Source organism: Callorhinus ursinus, unplaced genomic scaffold (assembly GCF_003265705.2).
Source record: "Callorhinus ursinus isolate GAN/ISIS: 27379988/994484 unplaced genomic scaffold, GSC_fseal_2.0 scaffold1, whole genome shotgun sequence".
NCBI lineage: Eukaryota > Metazoa > Chordata > Mammalia > Carnivora > Otariidae > Callorhinus > Callorhinus ursinus.
In genome coordinates this window covers 49,238,142-49,253,692 of record NW_027397063.1, presented here as the reverse complement: position 1 = coordinate 49,253,692, position 15,551 = coordinate 49,238,142, and the positions used below count along the sequence as shown (strand labels likewise).

Here is a 15,551-nt window from a genome sequence, read left to right as displayed (position 1 = left end):
CTTTCAGCTCTCTGGCACTGGTAGCCAGAGCAACGCACACTGGGTCAGGAGCTGCCCCCTTTAGAGCACCAGGCTGGCTGAGGGGAAGTCACCAAGAGAACTGAGAGAATGGGGAACTCTCCGCTGAGGGAAAACAGGTGAGTCCAGTCTCCCCAGAGGAAAGCAGCGGACGTGGGACAGAGCCATCAAGAAAAAAAAAAAAAGAGGTCTTTGGGCAAGGGGAGGGAACAGGGTAAAGAACTGAAAAAAAATTAAGTGCCTACTGAGGGTCAGACACTAAGTTCAACTCCTTATAGTGCTGGCCTTCTCCCCAGAATCAGAGTGAGCAAGCAGCTGGTGGAGAACCCCTAAAAGGCAGAAGGACTTTATCAAGGGAGGTCAATGCCGTAAACCATGACTTAAGAAATGCAACAATTTTCTGAGGGCTGGCAGGGGATGGGGGTGGGTAGGACAGTCTCCCGAGTTCTTAATGCCTGCAAGGAGCTCAAAGACACCACTACTCTTTTAATTACTATTTTAGTTCAAAATAAATAGCAAGCTTCTGCCCACAGGGAGGGCTCACCCGGTGCACATTCCCTGCAATGGGTAAGCAGCGGTCATTAAAATCGGTCAAGAATTTGGCTTTTTCTAGACTTTGGTTTCCTAATTTTAAGAGGAAGTAATAATACAATACCTACCTTGGAAGTTTCTAGTGCGTGTGATGCTAGCACAGTGCCTTACACACAGTAAGGTTCAATAATAATAAGATATTATTTTGAGGGACCATCATCTTCATTAACATCAAAGCAGTCATTGTAAAAATTAGTACCACCCAAAACAAAGAGAATCCCTAGTGAGGTGGTCTAGGAAGAATGAACTCGCTGGGACAAGGAAAGGGGAATACTTCTAAGGATTACGTTTGGCATCCCGAGTCCCAGTTCCTGCCACTGGGAGCTAAGACACGGGACTCAAAATGCCACCTGCCAAAAAGAGGCTTGGTCAGCCCATGGGATGTGTCCTGCCCCTCCCTGAAACCCAGTGTTTTCTGAAACTCCTCCCTGGTTCCTCAGGCCTTGAGCCATCTGCAGCTCGGCCATGTTATCAGCTTATAAATCCCTATTCTCATATCTATGTGTGAGTTCCTCAAATGGGGACTGTTTCTTAGTCATGTTTGAATTCCTGTTTCCTAGCATTATTTCTGACAAATAGTAGGCACTCAAAATGAGTTTGATGAATGATTGGAAACGTGAAGAAATCACTGTCTTGAGAAGAAAAATAAAACAAAATACAGATATAATGTGACTGAGAAAGTCATGATTGATGTGACATTTGTAGTTTTTTTGTTTTGTTTTGTTTTTAGAATTTTGGTGTGAGGGTGAAGGATTAGGACTTTAATACATATTAGTTGTAGAAACAGTGAAAAATACATGAAGTATAAAGAAAAAAATGGTAACTCACAGTTATAACTGTTGACAACATTAGATACATCTTCCTTATTTTAATGTCTATATTTATCAGTCATTTGTATTTCTTTGTCTGTGAAGAGCCAGTAATGTCTTTTGCCTATTTTTTGTTTTGGATTTTGGTCTACTTTGTTTTACTGATAGTACAAGCTATTCTCAGTTTGAAGAAATTAGCCCTTTCTCATATTACAAAAAAATAGTTTTTCTAGTCTGTATATCTTGTGCCATGCAAACTTTTTATGTTTTGTTTACTATTTCTTAAACATAATTGAATTAAATCTAGAAAGCTCTTAGGTTTCTACCAATTAATGCTTAAAATTTTTCCCCATCTTAAGATAAGACACATTCACAGTATCATTTTTTTGTTGTTGTTTTATTGCTTTACATGTAGACCCATACATTCACTATATGGTGTCAAATACGCATACACATACACACACACACACCCCACCCACACACACGCACATATATATATTTTTTCCAAAATAGTTGATCAGTTGGCTCAGCATCTTCATTTCCATGCTGATTTAAAATGTTTCCCTTAGGGTGCCCCAATGGCTCAGTTGGTTAAGCGTCTGCCTTCGGCTCAGGTCATGATCACGGAGTCCTGGGATCAAGCCCTGCATTGGGCTCTCCGCTCTGTGGGAAGCCTGCATCTCCCTCTCCCACTCCCCCTGCTTGTGTTCCTGCTCTAGCTGTCTCTCTCTGTCAAATAAATAAATAAATAATCTAAAAAAAAAGATTTAAAAATAAAATAAAATAAAATATTTCCCTTAGTATAATTTTCAAAGGCTTTTAGTTCCTGGGATCTGATTTTCAACTTCACCCCTATCTCCCATTTATCATCCAGTCAGCACAGCCCCACCATGGTTCTCCAGATCAGATTTGTTACAAAAGCCATGGAGATCCCCCCCGCCCACACACACACACACACACACACACTGAGCAGTGTGTCACCTAGTCCTCTACAAGAGGAGCTCAGAGTCTTACTGATTGGTGGTCCTCGGACAAGTTACCTAACATTTTTGGCCTCAGTTTTCTCATTGGTAAAAAATAGAATCATAACATCTATCTCATGGATTTATTCTGAGATTAAATGAAATATAACATATAAAATGTGTGTGTTATATACATTTAGTAAGTGGAGTGTGTGTGTGTGTGTGTGTGTAGAGAGAGAGAGAAGATGAGAGAAAGTAATAAGCATATAGTAAGTAGTACTTAATTTTTATTTTTTTTAAAGATTTTATTTATGTATTTGATAGACAGAGACAGCGAGTACAAGTAGGCAGAGTGGCAGGCAGAGGGAGAGGAGAAGCAAGCTCCCCGCCCAGCAGAGAGCCTGATTCAGGGCTCGATCCCAGGACCCCAGGATCATGACCTGAGCCAAAGGCAGACACCCAACCGACTGAGCCACCCAGGCGCCCCAGTAGTAGTTAATTTTTAGTTTCTTTTTTCTCTATACCCTCAAATCCCCACAAGTGAAAAAAAATGGTTATACAGAAACCCAACCCGCACAAGGAACAGATTTATTTTCTTTCTTTAATCCTTTCTTCTCCTCTTATCCCATGTTCTCTGCCTTGGTGCTGTAAAAGCTGATGACTTACCTGAGACAAGCCAGTACCCTTCCCCATCCCCGTGCGCCATCCCGAAGACTGCGCCAAGTGGATAGGCCTCTCCATATGCTGATAGCCTCATGGTCATCATGAGCAATCCCAGCCGCATGGGAACAAATGATTTAGGGCCGGTGGTGTGTGGAGTTTGTCGGAGAATGTCGGTGGGTGGGTTGTTGCCATGGCAATGAGGAAGTGTCAGATAAAAGGTTGCCATGTATGTTAAAGAGAAGCTGTGAACAGATCTGAGGGGAACAGGCTGAAGCTGAGGTGATGCCGGGGTGATACACAAATGGCAGAAATGGCAAAAGTTGGAAAAATTGGTAATCAGGGAGGGAAGCCCAGAAAGGAAGAACTTAGCTCATTCCTGATATGTTGGGTTTTAGGTGGCAGCAGAACACTCAAGAAATACCCTGGACTCTGGAAAACCAAAGCTTCGAACAGAGAACATCCAGGTGAGAACAAATCCAACAAACCTTCTCCCAGCCTTTGCCCATGAAGAGTAAAGTCTGTCAGGTACTGGACTTCACATGCTCCACAACGGAGCACCCTGCCTCGCCCAGCAGCAGCTGTAATCATGGTAAATGTGAAGACAAGACAAAAGACAAAACACTTTGAACCTTTGGACAGGAGACGTGCAACCCCTGCTGCCTCTGATCATTTAGCTCAAGTACCTTTGTGCTCAGCTCCATCCTGACCATTCCATTTTAGACTCTTTAAGTTTCTATTGCTGAGGTGACTACATCTCCCATATGATCGTTAAAAGGTTTGTGGAGAGAGACACTTGCAATCACCCTGATGCTGTTAGACCAAGATTTCCTCATGAACCCTTTCTGACCAGTCCTTTTGAGTGCCAGGGAATCACTCAAATATGGAACTAGGGTCTCAGGGTCCAAGAATTCCAAAAAGTAGCAAAGCCAGTTGTTCTGTGACCTATAGACTTACCTGCCCTTTTCCCATGGTTTCAGGAGAAGCTCTTGAAAGAATATCAATTAAATTAAAAAGCAACCACTGAGCCAAAGCTTGCATTAGGAGCTGGACACCCAAAGAATCCCCCAACAGGGATCTGTACTGTATCACTGGGGGAGGATATGTCTGGACGGTATTTTTACAGTACATGTCTTCAGGGCAAGCTAAGGATCATCTATTTGGGGGATATCCCTGGACGTGTGTTAAAGCATATACTCCAAATAATGAACCAGACCAGAAGGGTCATGGGCATTATAACAAGGGAGAGACTGGGTAGACTAGGGGGCCAGGGAAGCTTTATGTAAGAGACAGGAACCTGGAATTGCCGGCACAGAGTGTGGCGTCCCAGAGATGCATCCGGTCTCCTGCAGAACCTACCCCAAACCAAAACATCCAGGCTGAAATGCAAGAATACATTACAGAAAAATTGAGTGGGGGAAATAACAAGCTTGAAAATAGCTTTTGCCCATATTTAACTTTATGTGACCCTTACAACTCCATGAGGTAAGCAGTGTAAGCATCTTCGTTTTACGACAAAGAAACCATGGCTCAAGTTTTCCAAAGATCCTCGTCCCGTCAGTAACTCAAAATCGGCTGTCTTTTCTCATCACCCAAATCTCCTTAGGGAACCAAATCTCCTTAGGGAACCCAGTTTCTTAGCACTGGCGAAGTTCAGTGGTTTCCTTCGGGCGTTTCTTCAGCCACAGAAACAGGAGATAGAAACAACGGCTGAAAGTCGCATGAAGAGGAGCCATGCCTTTCAGCCGTCAAACTCTGGGGGTACAGGGACCCCCAGTTGCTGTCAGAACACTCTGCCATGCTGGTGCCGACAGCATCTCCTCCAGCACCCTTTGCAAGGGAACTCCCTGGGAAGCTCACTTTGTGGGGGATATGTCCGGATGGTACTTTTACAGACCCTTTTAACATAGTGTTACCAGGACATGCAGGGCTTTCACATTCAACTACATAGGTAGCTGACTATGACTCAAGTTCAGAAAGATGCCCAGCATGATAGACGTCAGCCTGGATGTCTGACTGCAGAACGATCTGCCTCCCATAAAAGAGATCCCAAGTCCTGTTAATTTACCTGTCCCTTGGGTCAAGGAGGCAGATTTGATGACCTGAGCCAGTTGGAGTTACTCTGTTCTTGGCTACTCGTTCATCTATCAAATATTTATTGAAAATAGATTTACCAGCCACTCTGCCACATGCTGGTGATCTATGCCGGCGATGAACAAAATAAATCTATACGGTCCCCGACTTTATGAATCTCTAGTGTAGGATGTAAACAAATGAACTGTTAAATAACAAAATTCAACAAAGTAAATGGGAAGATCTACTTGTCTTTATTAAATGATTCACGAATCAGCAACACCCCATCTAGTAGGTAGAGAGGCTCTCAAAGGAGTTATATATAGAAGGAGGGTGGAGAAAAGAAAGTTATTAGCAGAAGAAAAAGATTATCCCAGGTGAGGCTACTACTTTCTAAGGGGAAAAGCAAGGTGTCTTATCATGCAGATTATCTCATCTTTTTGTGGGGATGGAGAAGGCCAGGTGACAGACTTAATGGCACAAATTGAAGAATTCCCGGCTGATGGGTTAAGACTACATTGATGGAGGAGGTTGAAACTGCAATTCAATTATGTTTAAGCACCACTTTGGGAACTCAGTCCAAGTGACACCATTTTGAGCCAGTGTTGTTTTGGGGTTTTTTCAACCTAACAATTATAATGTGGTATACATTTATAATTATAGTTTAAATAGGAGAACTTCAGAGTACAGTAGAATTCGCTATAAATATTGCCTAACCTGTACCAGAAAGAAATTTCTAAAATGTCCGCACACTGATACCATGATTTCCTGGAGATGACTCTTGTGTGTCCTTCATCACAAGAGACCAAGTAAATCATTGAAATTGGGGATGAGCAAGCTCTTCTAGGTGACTTGGACACATCTATCATGCTAGAATGACTCCTCCCTCCCGGGATATGAACTGCCCCTTTGGAAATATGGAGATGATGCCTATCAACAGCAGAAAGTTCCTTCCCTGATTAGGAGGTGATACGCATCGTCTTCATATTTCCAAAGGGGCAGTTCATGTTCTGGGAGGAAGAAATCATTCTAACATAATAGATGTGTCCAATCGTCTAGAATAAATACTGTCTTGGGGGTTGGGAGAGAAAAAAAGGTTTTTCACAGAACTGGCAAAGAGAAGGAGTCACCCTAATCAAGCTGCAGAAACCAACATGGTGACTTGTGTCATCTCATGGTTATTTTAGATGCTGGGACTGCTACGTTGCCGAAGGGTGTTTCTGCCTTCCGTGGTGAGTGGAGAATTGTTTTCAAGAGTTATTTCACTGAGTGTGGTTTCAATGTGGTATTTACTGTAAATCACCTGTAACTGCCCACTGTCTGTGGCCACAGGGGAAGCCTCTGACTCCCCGGACACAGTCATCTGAGAGTCAGTCAGGGAAGTAACAATTCGAGCCTGGTGAGAAATAGGAACAATAGTCTTGATGGCGCTCCTTGAACCAGAAAGCCTCAGAAGCAAGGCTGAAAGTGGCCACTGTAGAGGGAAAGACCCCTCCTCACACTGTAAGTGCTAGACTCCATGTGTGGAAGCACACGTTCCTGGTCCTTGCACAGAAAACTCACAGCCAGGGTGATCATATAAGTCCTCTGACACCCTGGGAAGGCATTGAGAGTGAAAGGCATGCTACAAATAGTTTGGGGTCCCTAAGTGACTGATAAGGACATTACCCAGACTCCCTAAGCCAAGTGGGACATATGGTCATGCTGCTTGGCACACATGTCATTGTCTCCTGAGATGATAATGAGCTTCCATTATATTTAGACTGTGTTCCTCTGGGGGACTCGTCTCTACAGAGTAGTTACCCCTGTGCTCACATGGACCACATTTGCTTGCTTGCTTGCTTGGAGGTCAGAGATCAGGCTTGGGGTTGGAATTGGAAATAACCTTGGCTCCTTATGTCACATGATATAAAAGAAATTGATATTTTGTTAGAAAAAAATATCCCCAAATAGTTAACTATGACATCACCATAGTTCTCCATTTATAAATCAATTCTACCTCAACCCATAGAAAAGGGAAAAGGGAGAAGAGAGAGAGAGAGAGACACACACACACACACACACACACACACACACACACAGAGGTGGAGATTTCTACTTGGTCTTATCTTTCATTTTTCCTTTTATCTATCTTCGTTTTCCTCTACGCTAAAGGAGGTATAACTTTAACAAATGAAAGAGTTAAAGATAAGGTTTTAGAGTCCAGTGTCATTTCCTTTGAGAGTTTCTGAATATTGAAAACTTTTCCTTCCTTTTCTTTTTTCAGGAAAAAAGTATGCATTTGTAAAGCAAAGCCAGATTCCTCAAAGACGAGTAAGTCATTGCTTTCTCATCTTTTCTACTTTGGACAGACTTATATTTCCACACCGCCCCTTCTCTGTGCTTCCCAAGCTCCTTGGGCGTCATCCTTCCAGTGTAACACTTACGTGTGGGTCTGTGTCACTCATCCAGTTGCTTGTGTCTCTCTCCACAAGACTGTGAGCTCATCGAAGCAGGAACTGGCTACTGATCTCCGTATCCCAACGTGAGGTCTGGAGGCCAGACGGGTGAACTGGGAACAATAACTGGAAAGGTAGAGGGTCACCGAGAGCAACAAGGAGGGGCGGGACCTTGTAGGCAAGCTTAGGATTGGAGTTTTTGTCTTGAAAACTGCAGAACTATTGAGGGGCTTTAAACAAGGGGCTGGTATGATGCCCTTTGCATGAAAAGACACTGCCTGGGTTGCTGTGCAGAGAACACATTGCACTAGCGCCTGGCAAGAAGAGATGCTGGAGGTTCACTTAGGGGGTGAGGCAATGGTCTTTGGAGACAGAAGAGGACTGCAGCTAAGGAGAAGAAATTCGAGAAGGAGAGGGTGGTGAATAGCATCACATGCAAGAAAGAGAGAAAGGAAGTATAGGCCTGAGGACAGGCCATTGTATTTCTAAAGAAGAAAAGTGATGGAGTTTTGCCTCTGCCTTCCTGGGTTTAAAGAGCAGAGCCTAATTCATTCACTCTGAGTCTTGCAAACTAGCTCCATAAAGTGTATGTGTGAATAATACGGCCCTCCCACCCCTAGCATCACCCCGCGGAATGGTGGGGCCCAGGAAACCCCAATCTCCATCAGAGCAAAACAAGGTGGAGATAAGACCTCTAATGCAAAAACTCACAGACGTTCCTTGCAGTGATAATCAGGGACATCCTAGATGGCCATGGGAATTTATGGAGATGTGAGAATCTGGGATGTCAGTCCTGAGGGAAGGTAAATCCATAATATAATAAGATGAGCTGCAGGGGCACACCCACCTCCTGTGTTAGGAGGGCATCCTGCGGCTTCCGTGTGAAAGCTCACGTTGGCTTATCGAGCCTGTGTGTTTGCGAGGGGGTAGCGAGTGCATCCGTTTGCCTCTTTGCTGAGTGGCCAAAGCCAGTTGCTTTTAAATAAACTGGCTTTTGAAAATCTGGCCAGGTTTTGTGTGTATCTGCTAGCAAATTCAGGAATGGGAATGCTCAATTTAAGAATTTCCTTCCGTCAAGCTTTTCCTGAGCACCAGCCCCCCCACTACTATCATCCCCTGTCACCTGCAGTAGACACGACAGTCCTCCTTTGCATCGTAGATCCTCAGGGGCCCTTGTCTGCCTCCTATGCTAGCCTGTGAGCCCCTTGAGGACAGGAACTGTTTCTGATTTTTCTTTGTCTCCCCCGTGCCTGGTACAAGGTAGGTATGCAATGAATTTTGTATGAGGGAGGGAGGGGTGAGGGAGAGAGAGGAATTGTGATTTCCCTTCCAAGACCCCACCGAATATGTCTCCCTCCACTCAGCCCCAAACAGCTCTGCTGTTTCTTTAGATGGTCCTGTCATTCCCCAGGGGTGTGTCACAGGTCAGGATAGCCTGATGGACCACTGTTTGGCTCTCTGACTGCTTATGTCCCAGTGTCCACCCCTTCCCCCCACTCCCCATCCTCTCTAAAATCTCTCCATGACCTGAAATTGATTGTATTTTCTTTCTCCAGATAAAGGAATGTCATCTGCTCCTGTGCAGGTAATGCAAACACCTCTGAACCCTTTTCTGAGATGCTGGTAGCAATGCAGATACCCCAGATGGCAGAAGTTGGCCTCCAAGACCACTTCAAACCTTGAAATGAAAGAAAGACTTTAGATGCCAGTGCTTGTCGGCCCAGGGCCCTGTGTGGGGCCTGGTGGCAGCAACGTCAGCCACCTCTGTTGTACATCTTACTGAAAGGAGCTAATATATATGGAGCCCTTTGTTGATGCCAGGCAGTGTGCTGAGAGCTTTGCCTGGAGTGTCTCACGTCACTGTTATGGCGATCCTATAAGACTGGCACTATTATTTCCCCTGTTGTACAAATGAGAAAACAGAGAGGCTAAGTGTGCCAAGGGGTTCCACTGGTTCCACATATTTGAAGGACCAAATCCCCAGGCCAGACGCTGACAAGAAGTCAGGGGCATGATTCAAAACCAAGCCTCAGTCCCAGATCCAAGGTTCTCCCTCTTGTATTTTGCTGCTTTGCTTTTTATCTCCTGAGATTCCACTGCCTGGGAGCTTCTTTTGAGTGGTTTCCCTTTTTAATAATGCAAAAATCTCTAGGATGAGTGGTTAAATACCATAAGCTGTCATGCCAAGGTGGCCTCAGATTGTTCTCTTATATAAAAATGTGCTGCCCTCGGGGTCTGAGACTTGGGAATTATATATATGACTTGGGATAGTCAGGGGTCACTCTGGAACATGGGGCAGAGAGGACATGCCTGGGCAGGCTGAATACTCTGGACAGCATGAGCTCTCTGGATGCCTGGGCTAGTGGTTGGGGTGGGGGTCGCCATTAGGAAAAACAGCCAGGGGGTGGAGGAGAGATGGTCATGGAAGACAGATTTTGACCAGGGTTGGGTCTGTGTTGAGCCTGGAGTATATAAAGGGAATGGCAAGAGTCTCACTCTTGATAAGGTTCTTCTTTGACCAGCAGGACAGTGCTGATCAGAGCTCCTCGGAGGATCTCTGCTACACCCACATTAATCATGTCGTCCTTGGGAGAAGGCTATCAGGGATCTCCAGTGAGGGGTTCTATGAGAACGTTTCCCCTAAGACCAAGACATCCAGGAAGTCCTTGGGAGAAACCGAGACTTCATACGCACTTCTCCGGGTGCCTTCCTCCCCAAGGCATTTGTCTTCCCCAGAAGATGAATATGAACTTGTAGTCCCTAGTAGAATCTCCTTCCACTCCCTGCAACAGCCACATGTACCTCTGCTACCGTCAAAGACTCAGGTTTCCTATTTATAATGAAATAGTTGGACCAGCACTTGTCTAATACCAGTAAATAAAAACTGGGGGTGTGGGGCTCTGGTTGAAGCAGGTGTGGGGTCTAGAGCCCTTCAGGCTTACCCCCCTCCACACACACAACAGCCTTTGTTACAGGGGTCTCTGCAGAATCCGGTTTGCCAACCACAGGGCCTCTTAGATCCAGCTCAATATTCATCATCCAAAGACCAACCACCTATCCCGAACACCGCTCTTTGAGAACGGAGTGGCCATCTTTGATTCCAAATAGCTTTGGAAAAGGACCAATTAGCTCAATGGAGGGAGGGGATTCTTGGTCACCTACAGCTATGAGTATCACAAAGGGTCTGCTCCTTTGTCCAGATTCTTCTCCATAAAATGTCCACATGATTGTTTCCTGGAGTCACAAGGAAACTTTATCCATCGTACTAAGTGTGCCGAGGGGTTCCACTGGTTCCACACATTTGAAGGACCAACCCCTCACTCCAAGCCTTCCAGGTGGCAACCTGTGTGTTCCTCTCACCCTGTGCCACTTAACCGTGTCCTTTGCATTGTGTCCTTTGACTCGTTGACCCTTGTGGTTTTGTTGGTTATGTGAGTTGAATCAGTAAGTTCTACATCAGGTTTTTATATAATTTTTAATAAAATTTTAGTCCATATTTTTTAACCTCATATTTCTCCCTAGAAATCTTAACAAGAAAATCACAGCATTAGAGAATGGTAGAGTAGAAAGACCTATGGAGACACTCTAATCCCATTATCCGTTTTGCTCAGAGAAGTAACGCAATGTACATTGCAAGTTAGTGACAGAACTTTATCCAGAGCCTGATTTCCTGGTTTCCAATTCAGCACTCTTCCAACATATTACCTAGAAGAGCCTCTACTCAACTGTGTGGTGTGTGTGTGGATGAACTAATACGTCATGTATAAAATATGAAAAAAGTCCACATGAGAAAAATAATACACACACATCTCCACACACATACCCCTTCTCTAATGAGCCTTTCTCTGTATGTTCTGATTATTTTTCCTAATTTTTTCTTCATTATTCCTAGAATTCCATCTATCCCCTAAAACAGAGGTCAGCAAACTGTGACCTGCAGGCCAAATCTGACCTACTGTCTTTTTTTATATATAAATAAAATGTTATTGAAACACAGCCATGCTTATTCATTTATACTGTATACATGTTCATACTGTCTATGGCTCCTCAGCCACAGAAGAGTTGAGTAGTCGTGACACACACTGACGGTCCTGCAAAGCCAAAAATATTTTTTTGCCCTCTTCAGAAAAAAAAATTTGTAGACCCCAGACCTAAACGATGATACTTGGGAGATAAACTTTATAGAAATGTGTTTGGGTATTGTAACTCATAAGAGCTGGTACCAATAAACTGGCATGAAAATATTAAACCACAAATGATATGAGTGAGGCCAAGAACAATTAGCAAATTAGACTATTTCTATATTCACACCTGTGTTCTCAACTTCCTGTTTTTTTTTTTAACCTGTGGCCATTGTCCTAATTTTAGGGACGTTAAAATAGTAAAGGTTTGTTGACAAAGTAGTATATAAAATTATGTTTAATTACTGTTTTGTCCCCCAAGGTACCTAAAGTTAAATAACTGTTCTTTAAAATGCACTAAATATAGGGCGCCTGGGTGGCTCAGTTGGTTAAGCGACTGCCTTCGGCTCAGGTCATGATCCTGGAGTCCCGGGATCGAGTCCCACATCGGGCTCCCTGCTCAGCAGGGAGTCTGCTTCTCCCTCTGACCCTCTTACCTCTCGTGCTCTCTATCTCTCATTCTCTCTCTCTCAAATAAATAAATAAAATCTTTAAAAAAAAATTAAAAAAAAATTAAAAAATAAAATGCACTAAATACCAGGGAGGAGAAATCCAGTGACATGAGGTTGGACGTGTCAACACACGTTTGCTGAGACTTCAGGCAGTCAGTGGTCTTGAGCTAAGAGCCAGTCACATCTGGATATCTTGTCCTCTGCTAATTTCCCATTTTCAGCCATGGAACGCTATGGAACCCTAACCTTGACCCTTGGCCAGGATTCACTTAGGGAAAGAGTGTGGACGCTAGAGTCAGATAATCAATGATTCAGATCCTGGCTCTATCCCTTCCTCCCTCTGTGACCTTGAGCATGTAACTTGAAAATTTGGCTTTATCACCCATGAGGAGGAGGGTTGCATCTAATGTATGTAATTCATTTACCGCAGACCTTGAATAAATGATATTAAAGAGCAAAAAGGACAAAAACCTTCATGACATATGGAGAAAAACATGTGTGGATGTGCTTGATGATCAGGGTCATCCAGTGATCTTCCAGTGGGTTAGAAATGGAATTGCTGGTTTTATACTGGAATTTGTCATTTGGGCATTGGACCATTGCTAAAGTTGACCAGTTTAAATATCTTCAGTACAATATAAGTTATGTTAGTTTGAGTCTTCTCCTATGAAAGCATTATTTGTCCCAAATAGTATATGCCTCTTACCAGCAATATATTAAGTATAAATGCTTCGCCAATGAAATTTGTTCTTATAATGAAATTCAGAGGGATGATGGAAGGGAATGATTTTTGAGCAGGAGAGCCCTTCAGGAGTGCTTTGTCTGTATATAATGCTAGTCCTCTTTTCCAGAGATTTCAGGACTTTGATGAAAGCCATGTAACCCTCTTCACAGAAAATACACATTCACACAATATTTTATACAATTTCACGTGGTCAGGGCTGTCACCCATCAATGAAAGAATTTCTGCGCTCTTGATAAGAAATGGAGGCTGAGGATTTAAACTGCTCCCTCAGAGCACAGACATCATCAGGGAACTCCCCTCCCCCACGCTTTCCTTACACCTGTACTCGGCCAGTTCACGGACGCAGGCTTTGTGGTTTCCGTTTTACGTTCATAGTAGCGTCTACAAATAGCCCTTTAGCCTGTGAACAAATTCTTATTCAGAACAGAAGAGAGGTACAAGAAAAGGGCAAAGCTAGGTCAGGACAATCTACCGTTGATAACAAATAAACTCAAGTGCTGACATTTTTCAGACAACCTTGGGTGCCAAGTGCTTCGAATATTCTCAGGAATGGGATGGAAACATGTAGGTAGAACAGGACAGGTGAGTCCCTGGAATGCTACAGGAGCCTTCAGACAAAAGGAGATTCCGTTTACACGTATCTGACTCTGTCCTTTTTCCAGCCTCTTGTGTTCAGAAGGCACCTTGAAAGTCACTGGATCTGAGCGTACCTCAGTTCTGCCACCTGTTGAATGGGTCAGTGTAAGTTCTTCCCACTTTCCTACAGAGGGTGCTTTTGCAAGGCCTTCGGGGGAGCCCTGGGTGGTCATGATCATCCCAGAGGGTCTTCTACAGTCTGATGGTAACATCTCTTAACTCATCCCTTCCCCTCTCACCACCTGTGAGAGCACACTCTTCGTGGATTCAGTCAAGCCTGAACTGAACATGACCCTAGGGAGCCTGCCAAAGTCAGAGGCTCTTGACGGTCTGAGGTTGCCTAGTGGGCTGGACATTGCTCCCCAAGACTGGGGAACTCCAGGCTCATCCATTCACCTCTCCAGACCTTGCTTTCCTAAGTATGAGATGAGGGGACTGCCTGTGGACACCACCGCCAGCAACACAGGGCAATGTGAAGGAGCGGACTGTAAGGCAAGGAAACCATAATGGGGAGCAGGGGAGGGAAGACTTACTGAGATTTCTCTCATGTTTCTCAGCACTGATGAGACTCTGAACGGGGCAGGGGTCCATGCAGAGCCCACAGCTAAGAGGGAAAAGAGGGGCAGCTGGTGGCTCAGTCGGTTAAGCATCCAACTCTTGCTATCAGCTCAGGTCTTGATCTCAGGGTTATGAGATCGAGCCCCACATTGGGCTCCACACTGGGCATGGAGCCTACTTAAAAAAAATGAATGAATGAATGAATGAATGAATGAGAACGTGAACCTCATCCTAATCAGACACAAACATGTGTAAAGGAAAGCAAATCTGTCTATTCCAATCCCACCCCAGCTGCAGGTTCAGCTGTATCGTCCCTCTTAGGCAAGGCCTTCTCCAACTAGACGACACTGACTGCTCTCTTCTCTGACTACCCACAACCCAAAGTCTGTCCCCATGTTCACAACAGGCTGTTTTGTCTTGCTGTTTCCTAGCTGGTCTGTGCAGAGCCACACTGCCCAACGAGACCAGCAGCTTCTTTTCTTATTATCGTCCTCCTCTTCGCCCATATCTCCTGGAGTCTTCTGCCAAACACATCATTAAACAAATCTAGAGCTAAGTTAAATTGAAAGGTAGAAAAGAGGGACACCCAGGTGGCTCAGTCAGTTAGGTGTCTGCCTTCCACTCAGGTCATGTCCCCAGGGTCCTGGGATCGAGTCCCGCTTCGGGCTCCTTGTTCAGCAGGGAGCCTGCTTCTCCCTCTCCCTCTGCCCTTCCCCCCCTGCTTGTGAGCTCTCTCTCTCTCTCTTAAACAAACAAACAAATAAATAAATAAAATCTTTAAAAAAAAAAGGTAGAAAAGAATTGGATGCATGGACAGAATTTTCATTGGGGATGGGAGGGGGGCACACTCCAGTACTCTGGCTGTACCCTTTCTGCCTGCATCTAAGTGACTTCCAGAAAAGACCAGTGCCTCTTCTCAAATCCTTCAGTGATGTCACAGATAATTGTTGAGACCTTATTATGCATCAGGCATTATGCTTATCGTGAAGATGCGTGGCGACCAGTAAGTTCATCTCCTCTGGCAGAACAGTGTATACCTGAGTGCCATATTTTTTCCCAGACACCTCAAAATACTTAATTCACAAAGTTCAGTTCTTCCCACACCACTGGAGCCGAGTCAAACCTATGGAAAGTCTTCTGTATGACTTGGTAGTTGCGTCTTAGTGCTTTCCAAAGGAGAAGGGAAAAGCCCACTGTCCTGGCCCTTCCTTCCAGCCCGGCCCTTCAGACACCTGGGCCTGCCGGGAGAGCACCCTGGAAGGAAGCAGAAGGGAGAGGGGGCCCCTCCCTGCTCTCCCTGCAACAGAGGAGGACCTAGCCCACTCCAGCCCCTCCAGCTCAGTCTTACTCAGGAGGGGAAACTGCCCTCCGGGAAATGAAAAATCAGTTCCAGCACCATTCACCGCAGGAAAATGCCAGCCCCATCAT

The 15,551-nt window shown here is 44.7% G+C and overlaps 1 protein-coding gene across 4 annotated transcripts; it reads left to right on the top strand.

Annotated features, from left to right (window-relative positions):
- Window positions 1–11,047, top strand: GCSAM (germinal center associated signaling and motility). 4 transcript variants are annotated; one of them, XM_025874043.2, is made up of 6 exons: window positions 1–137; window positions 3,439–3,507; window positions 6,301–6,345; window positions 7,380–7,426; window positions 9,108–9,136; window positions 10,077–11,047. In XM_025874043.2, the coding sequence occupies exons 1-6, from the start codon at window positions 109–111 to the stop codon at window positions 10,389–10,391; spliced, it is 534 nt and encodes a 177-aa protein (XP_025729828.1). In that variant the 5' UTR covers window positions 1–108; the 3' UTR covers window positions 10,392–11,047. The 4 variants fall into 4 exon arrangements, with proteins under 4 accessions (XP_025729828.1, XP_025729825.1, XP_073749307.1 ...); XM_025874040.2 differs by having other exon boundaries at window positions 10,074–11,047; XM_073893206.1 differs by lacking the exon at window positions 6,301–6,345.
- The last annotated feature ends 4,504 nt before the right edge of the window (window positions 11,048–15,551 follow it).

Bases quoted from the DNA above. Each gene is read 5' to 3' on its own strand.
- GCSAM (XM_025874040.2), top strand. From the start codon at position 109: ATGGGGAACTCTCCGCTGAGGGAAAACAG. The intron at 6,346-7,379 runs GTGAGTGGAGAA...TTCTTTTTTCAG, and splicing joins GGGTGTTTCTGCCTTCCGTG to GAAAAAAGTATGCATTTGTA. The intron at 9,137-10,073 runs GTAATGCAAACA...TTCTTTGACCAG, and splicing joins TGTCATCTGCTCCTGTGCAG to CAGGACAGTGCTGATCAGAG.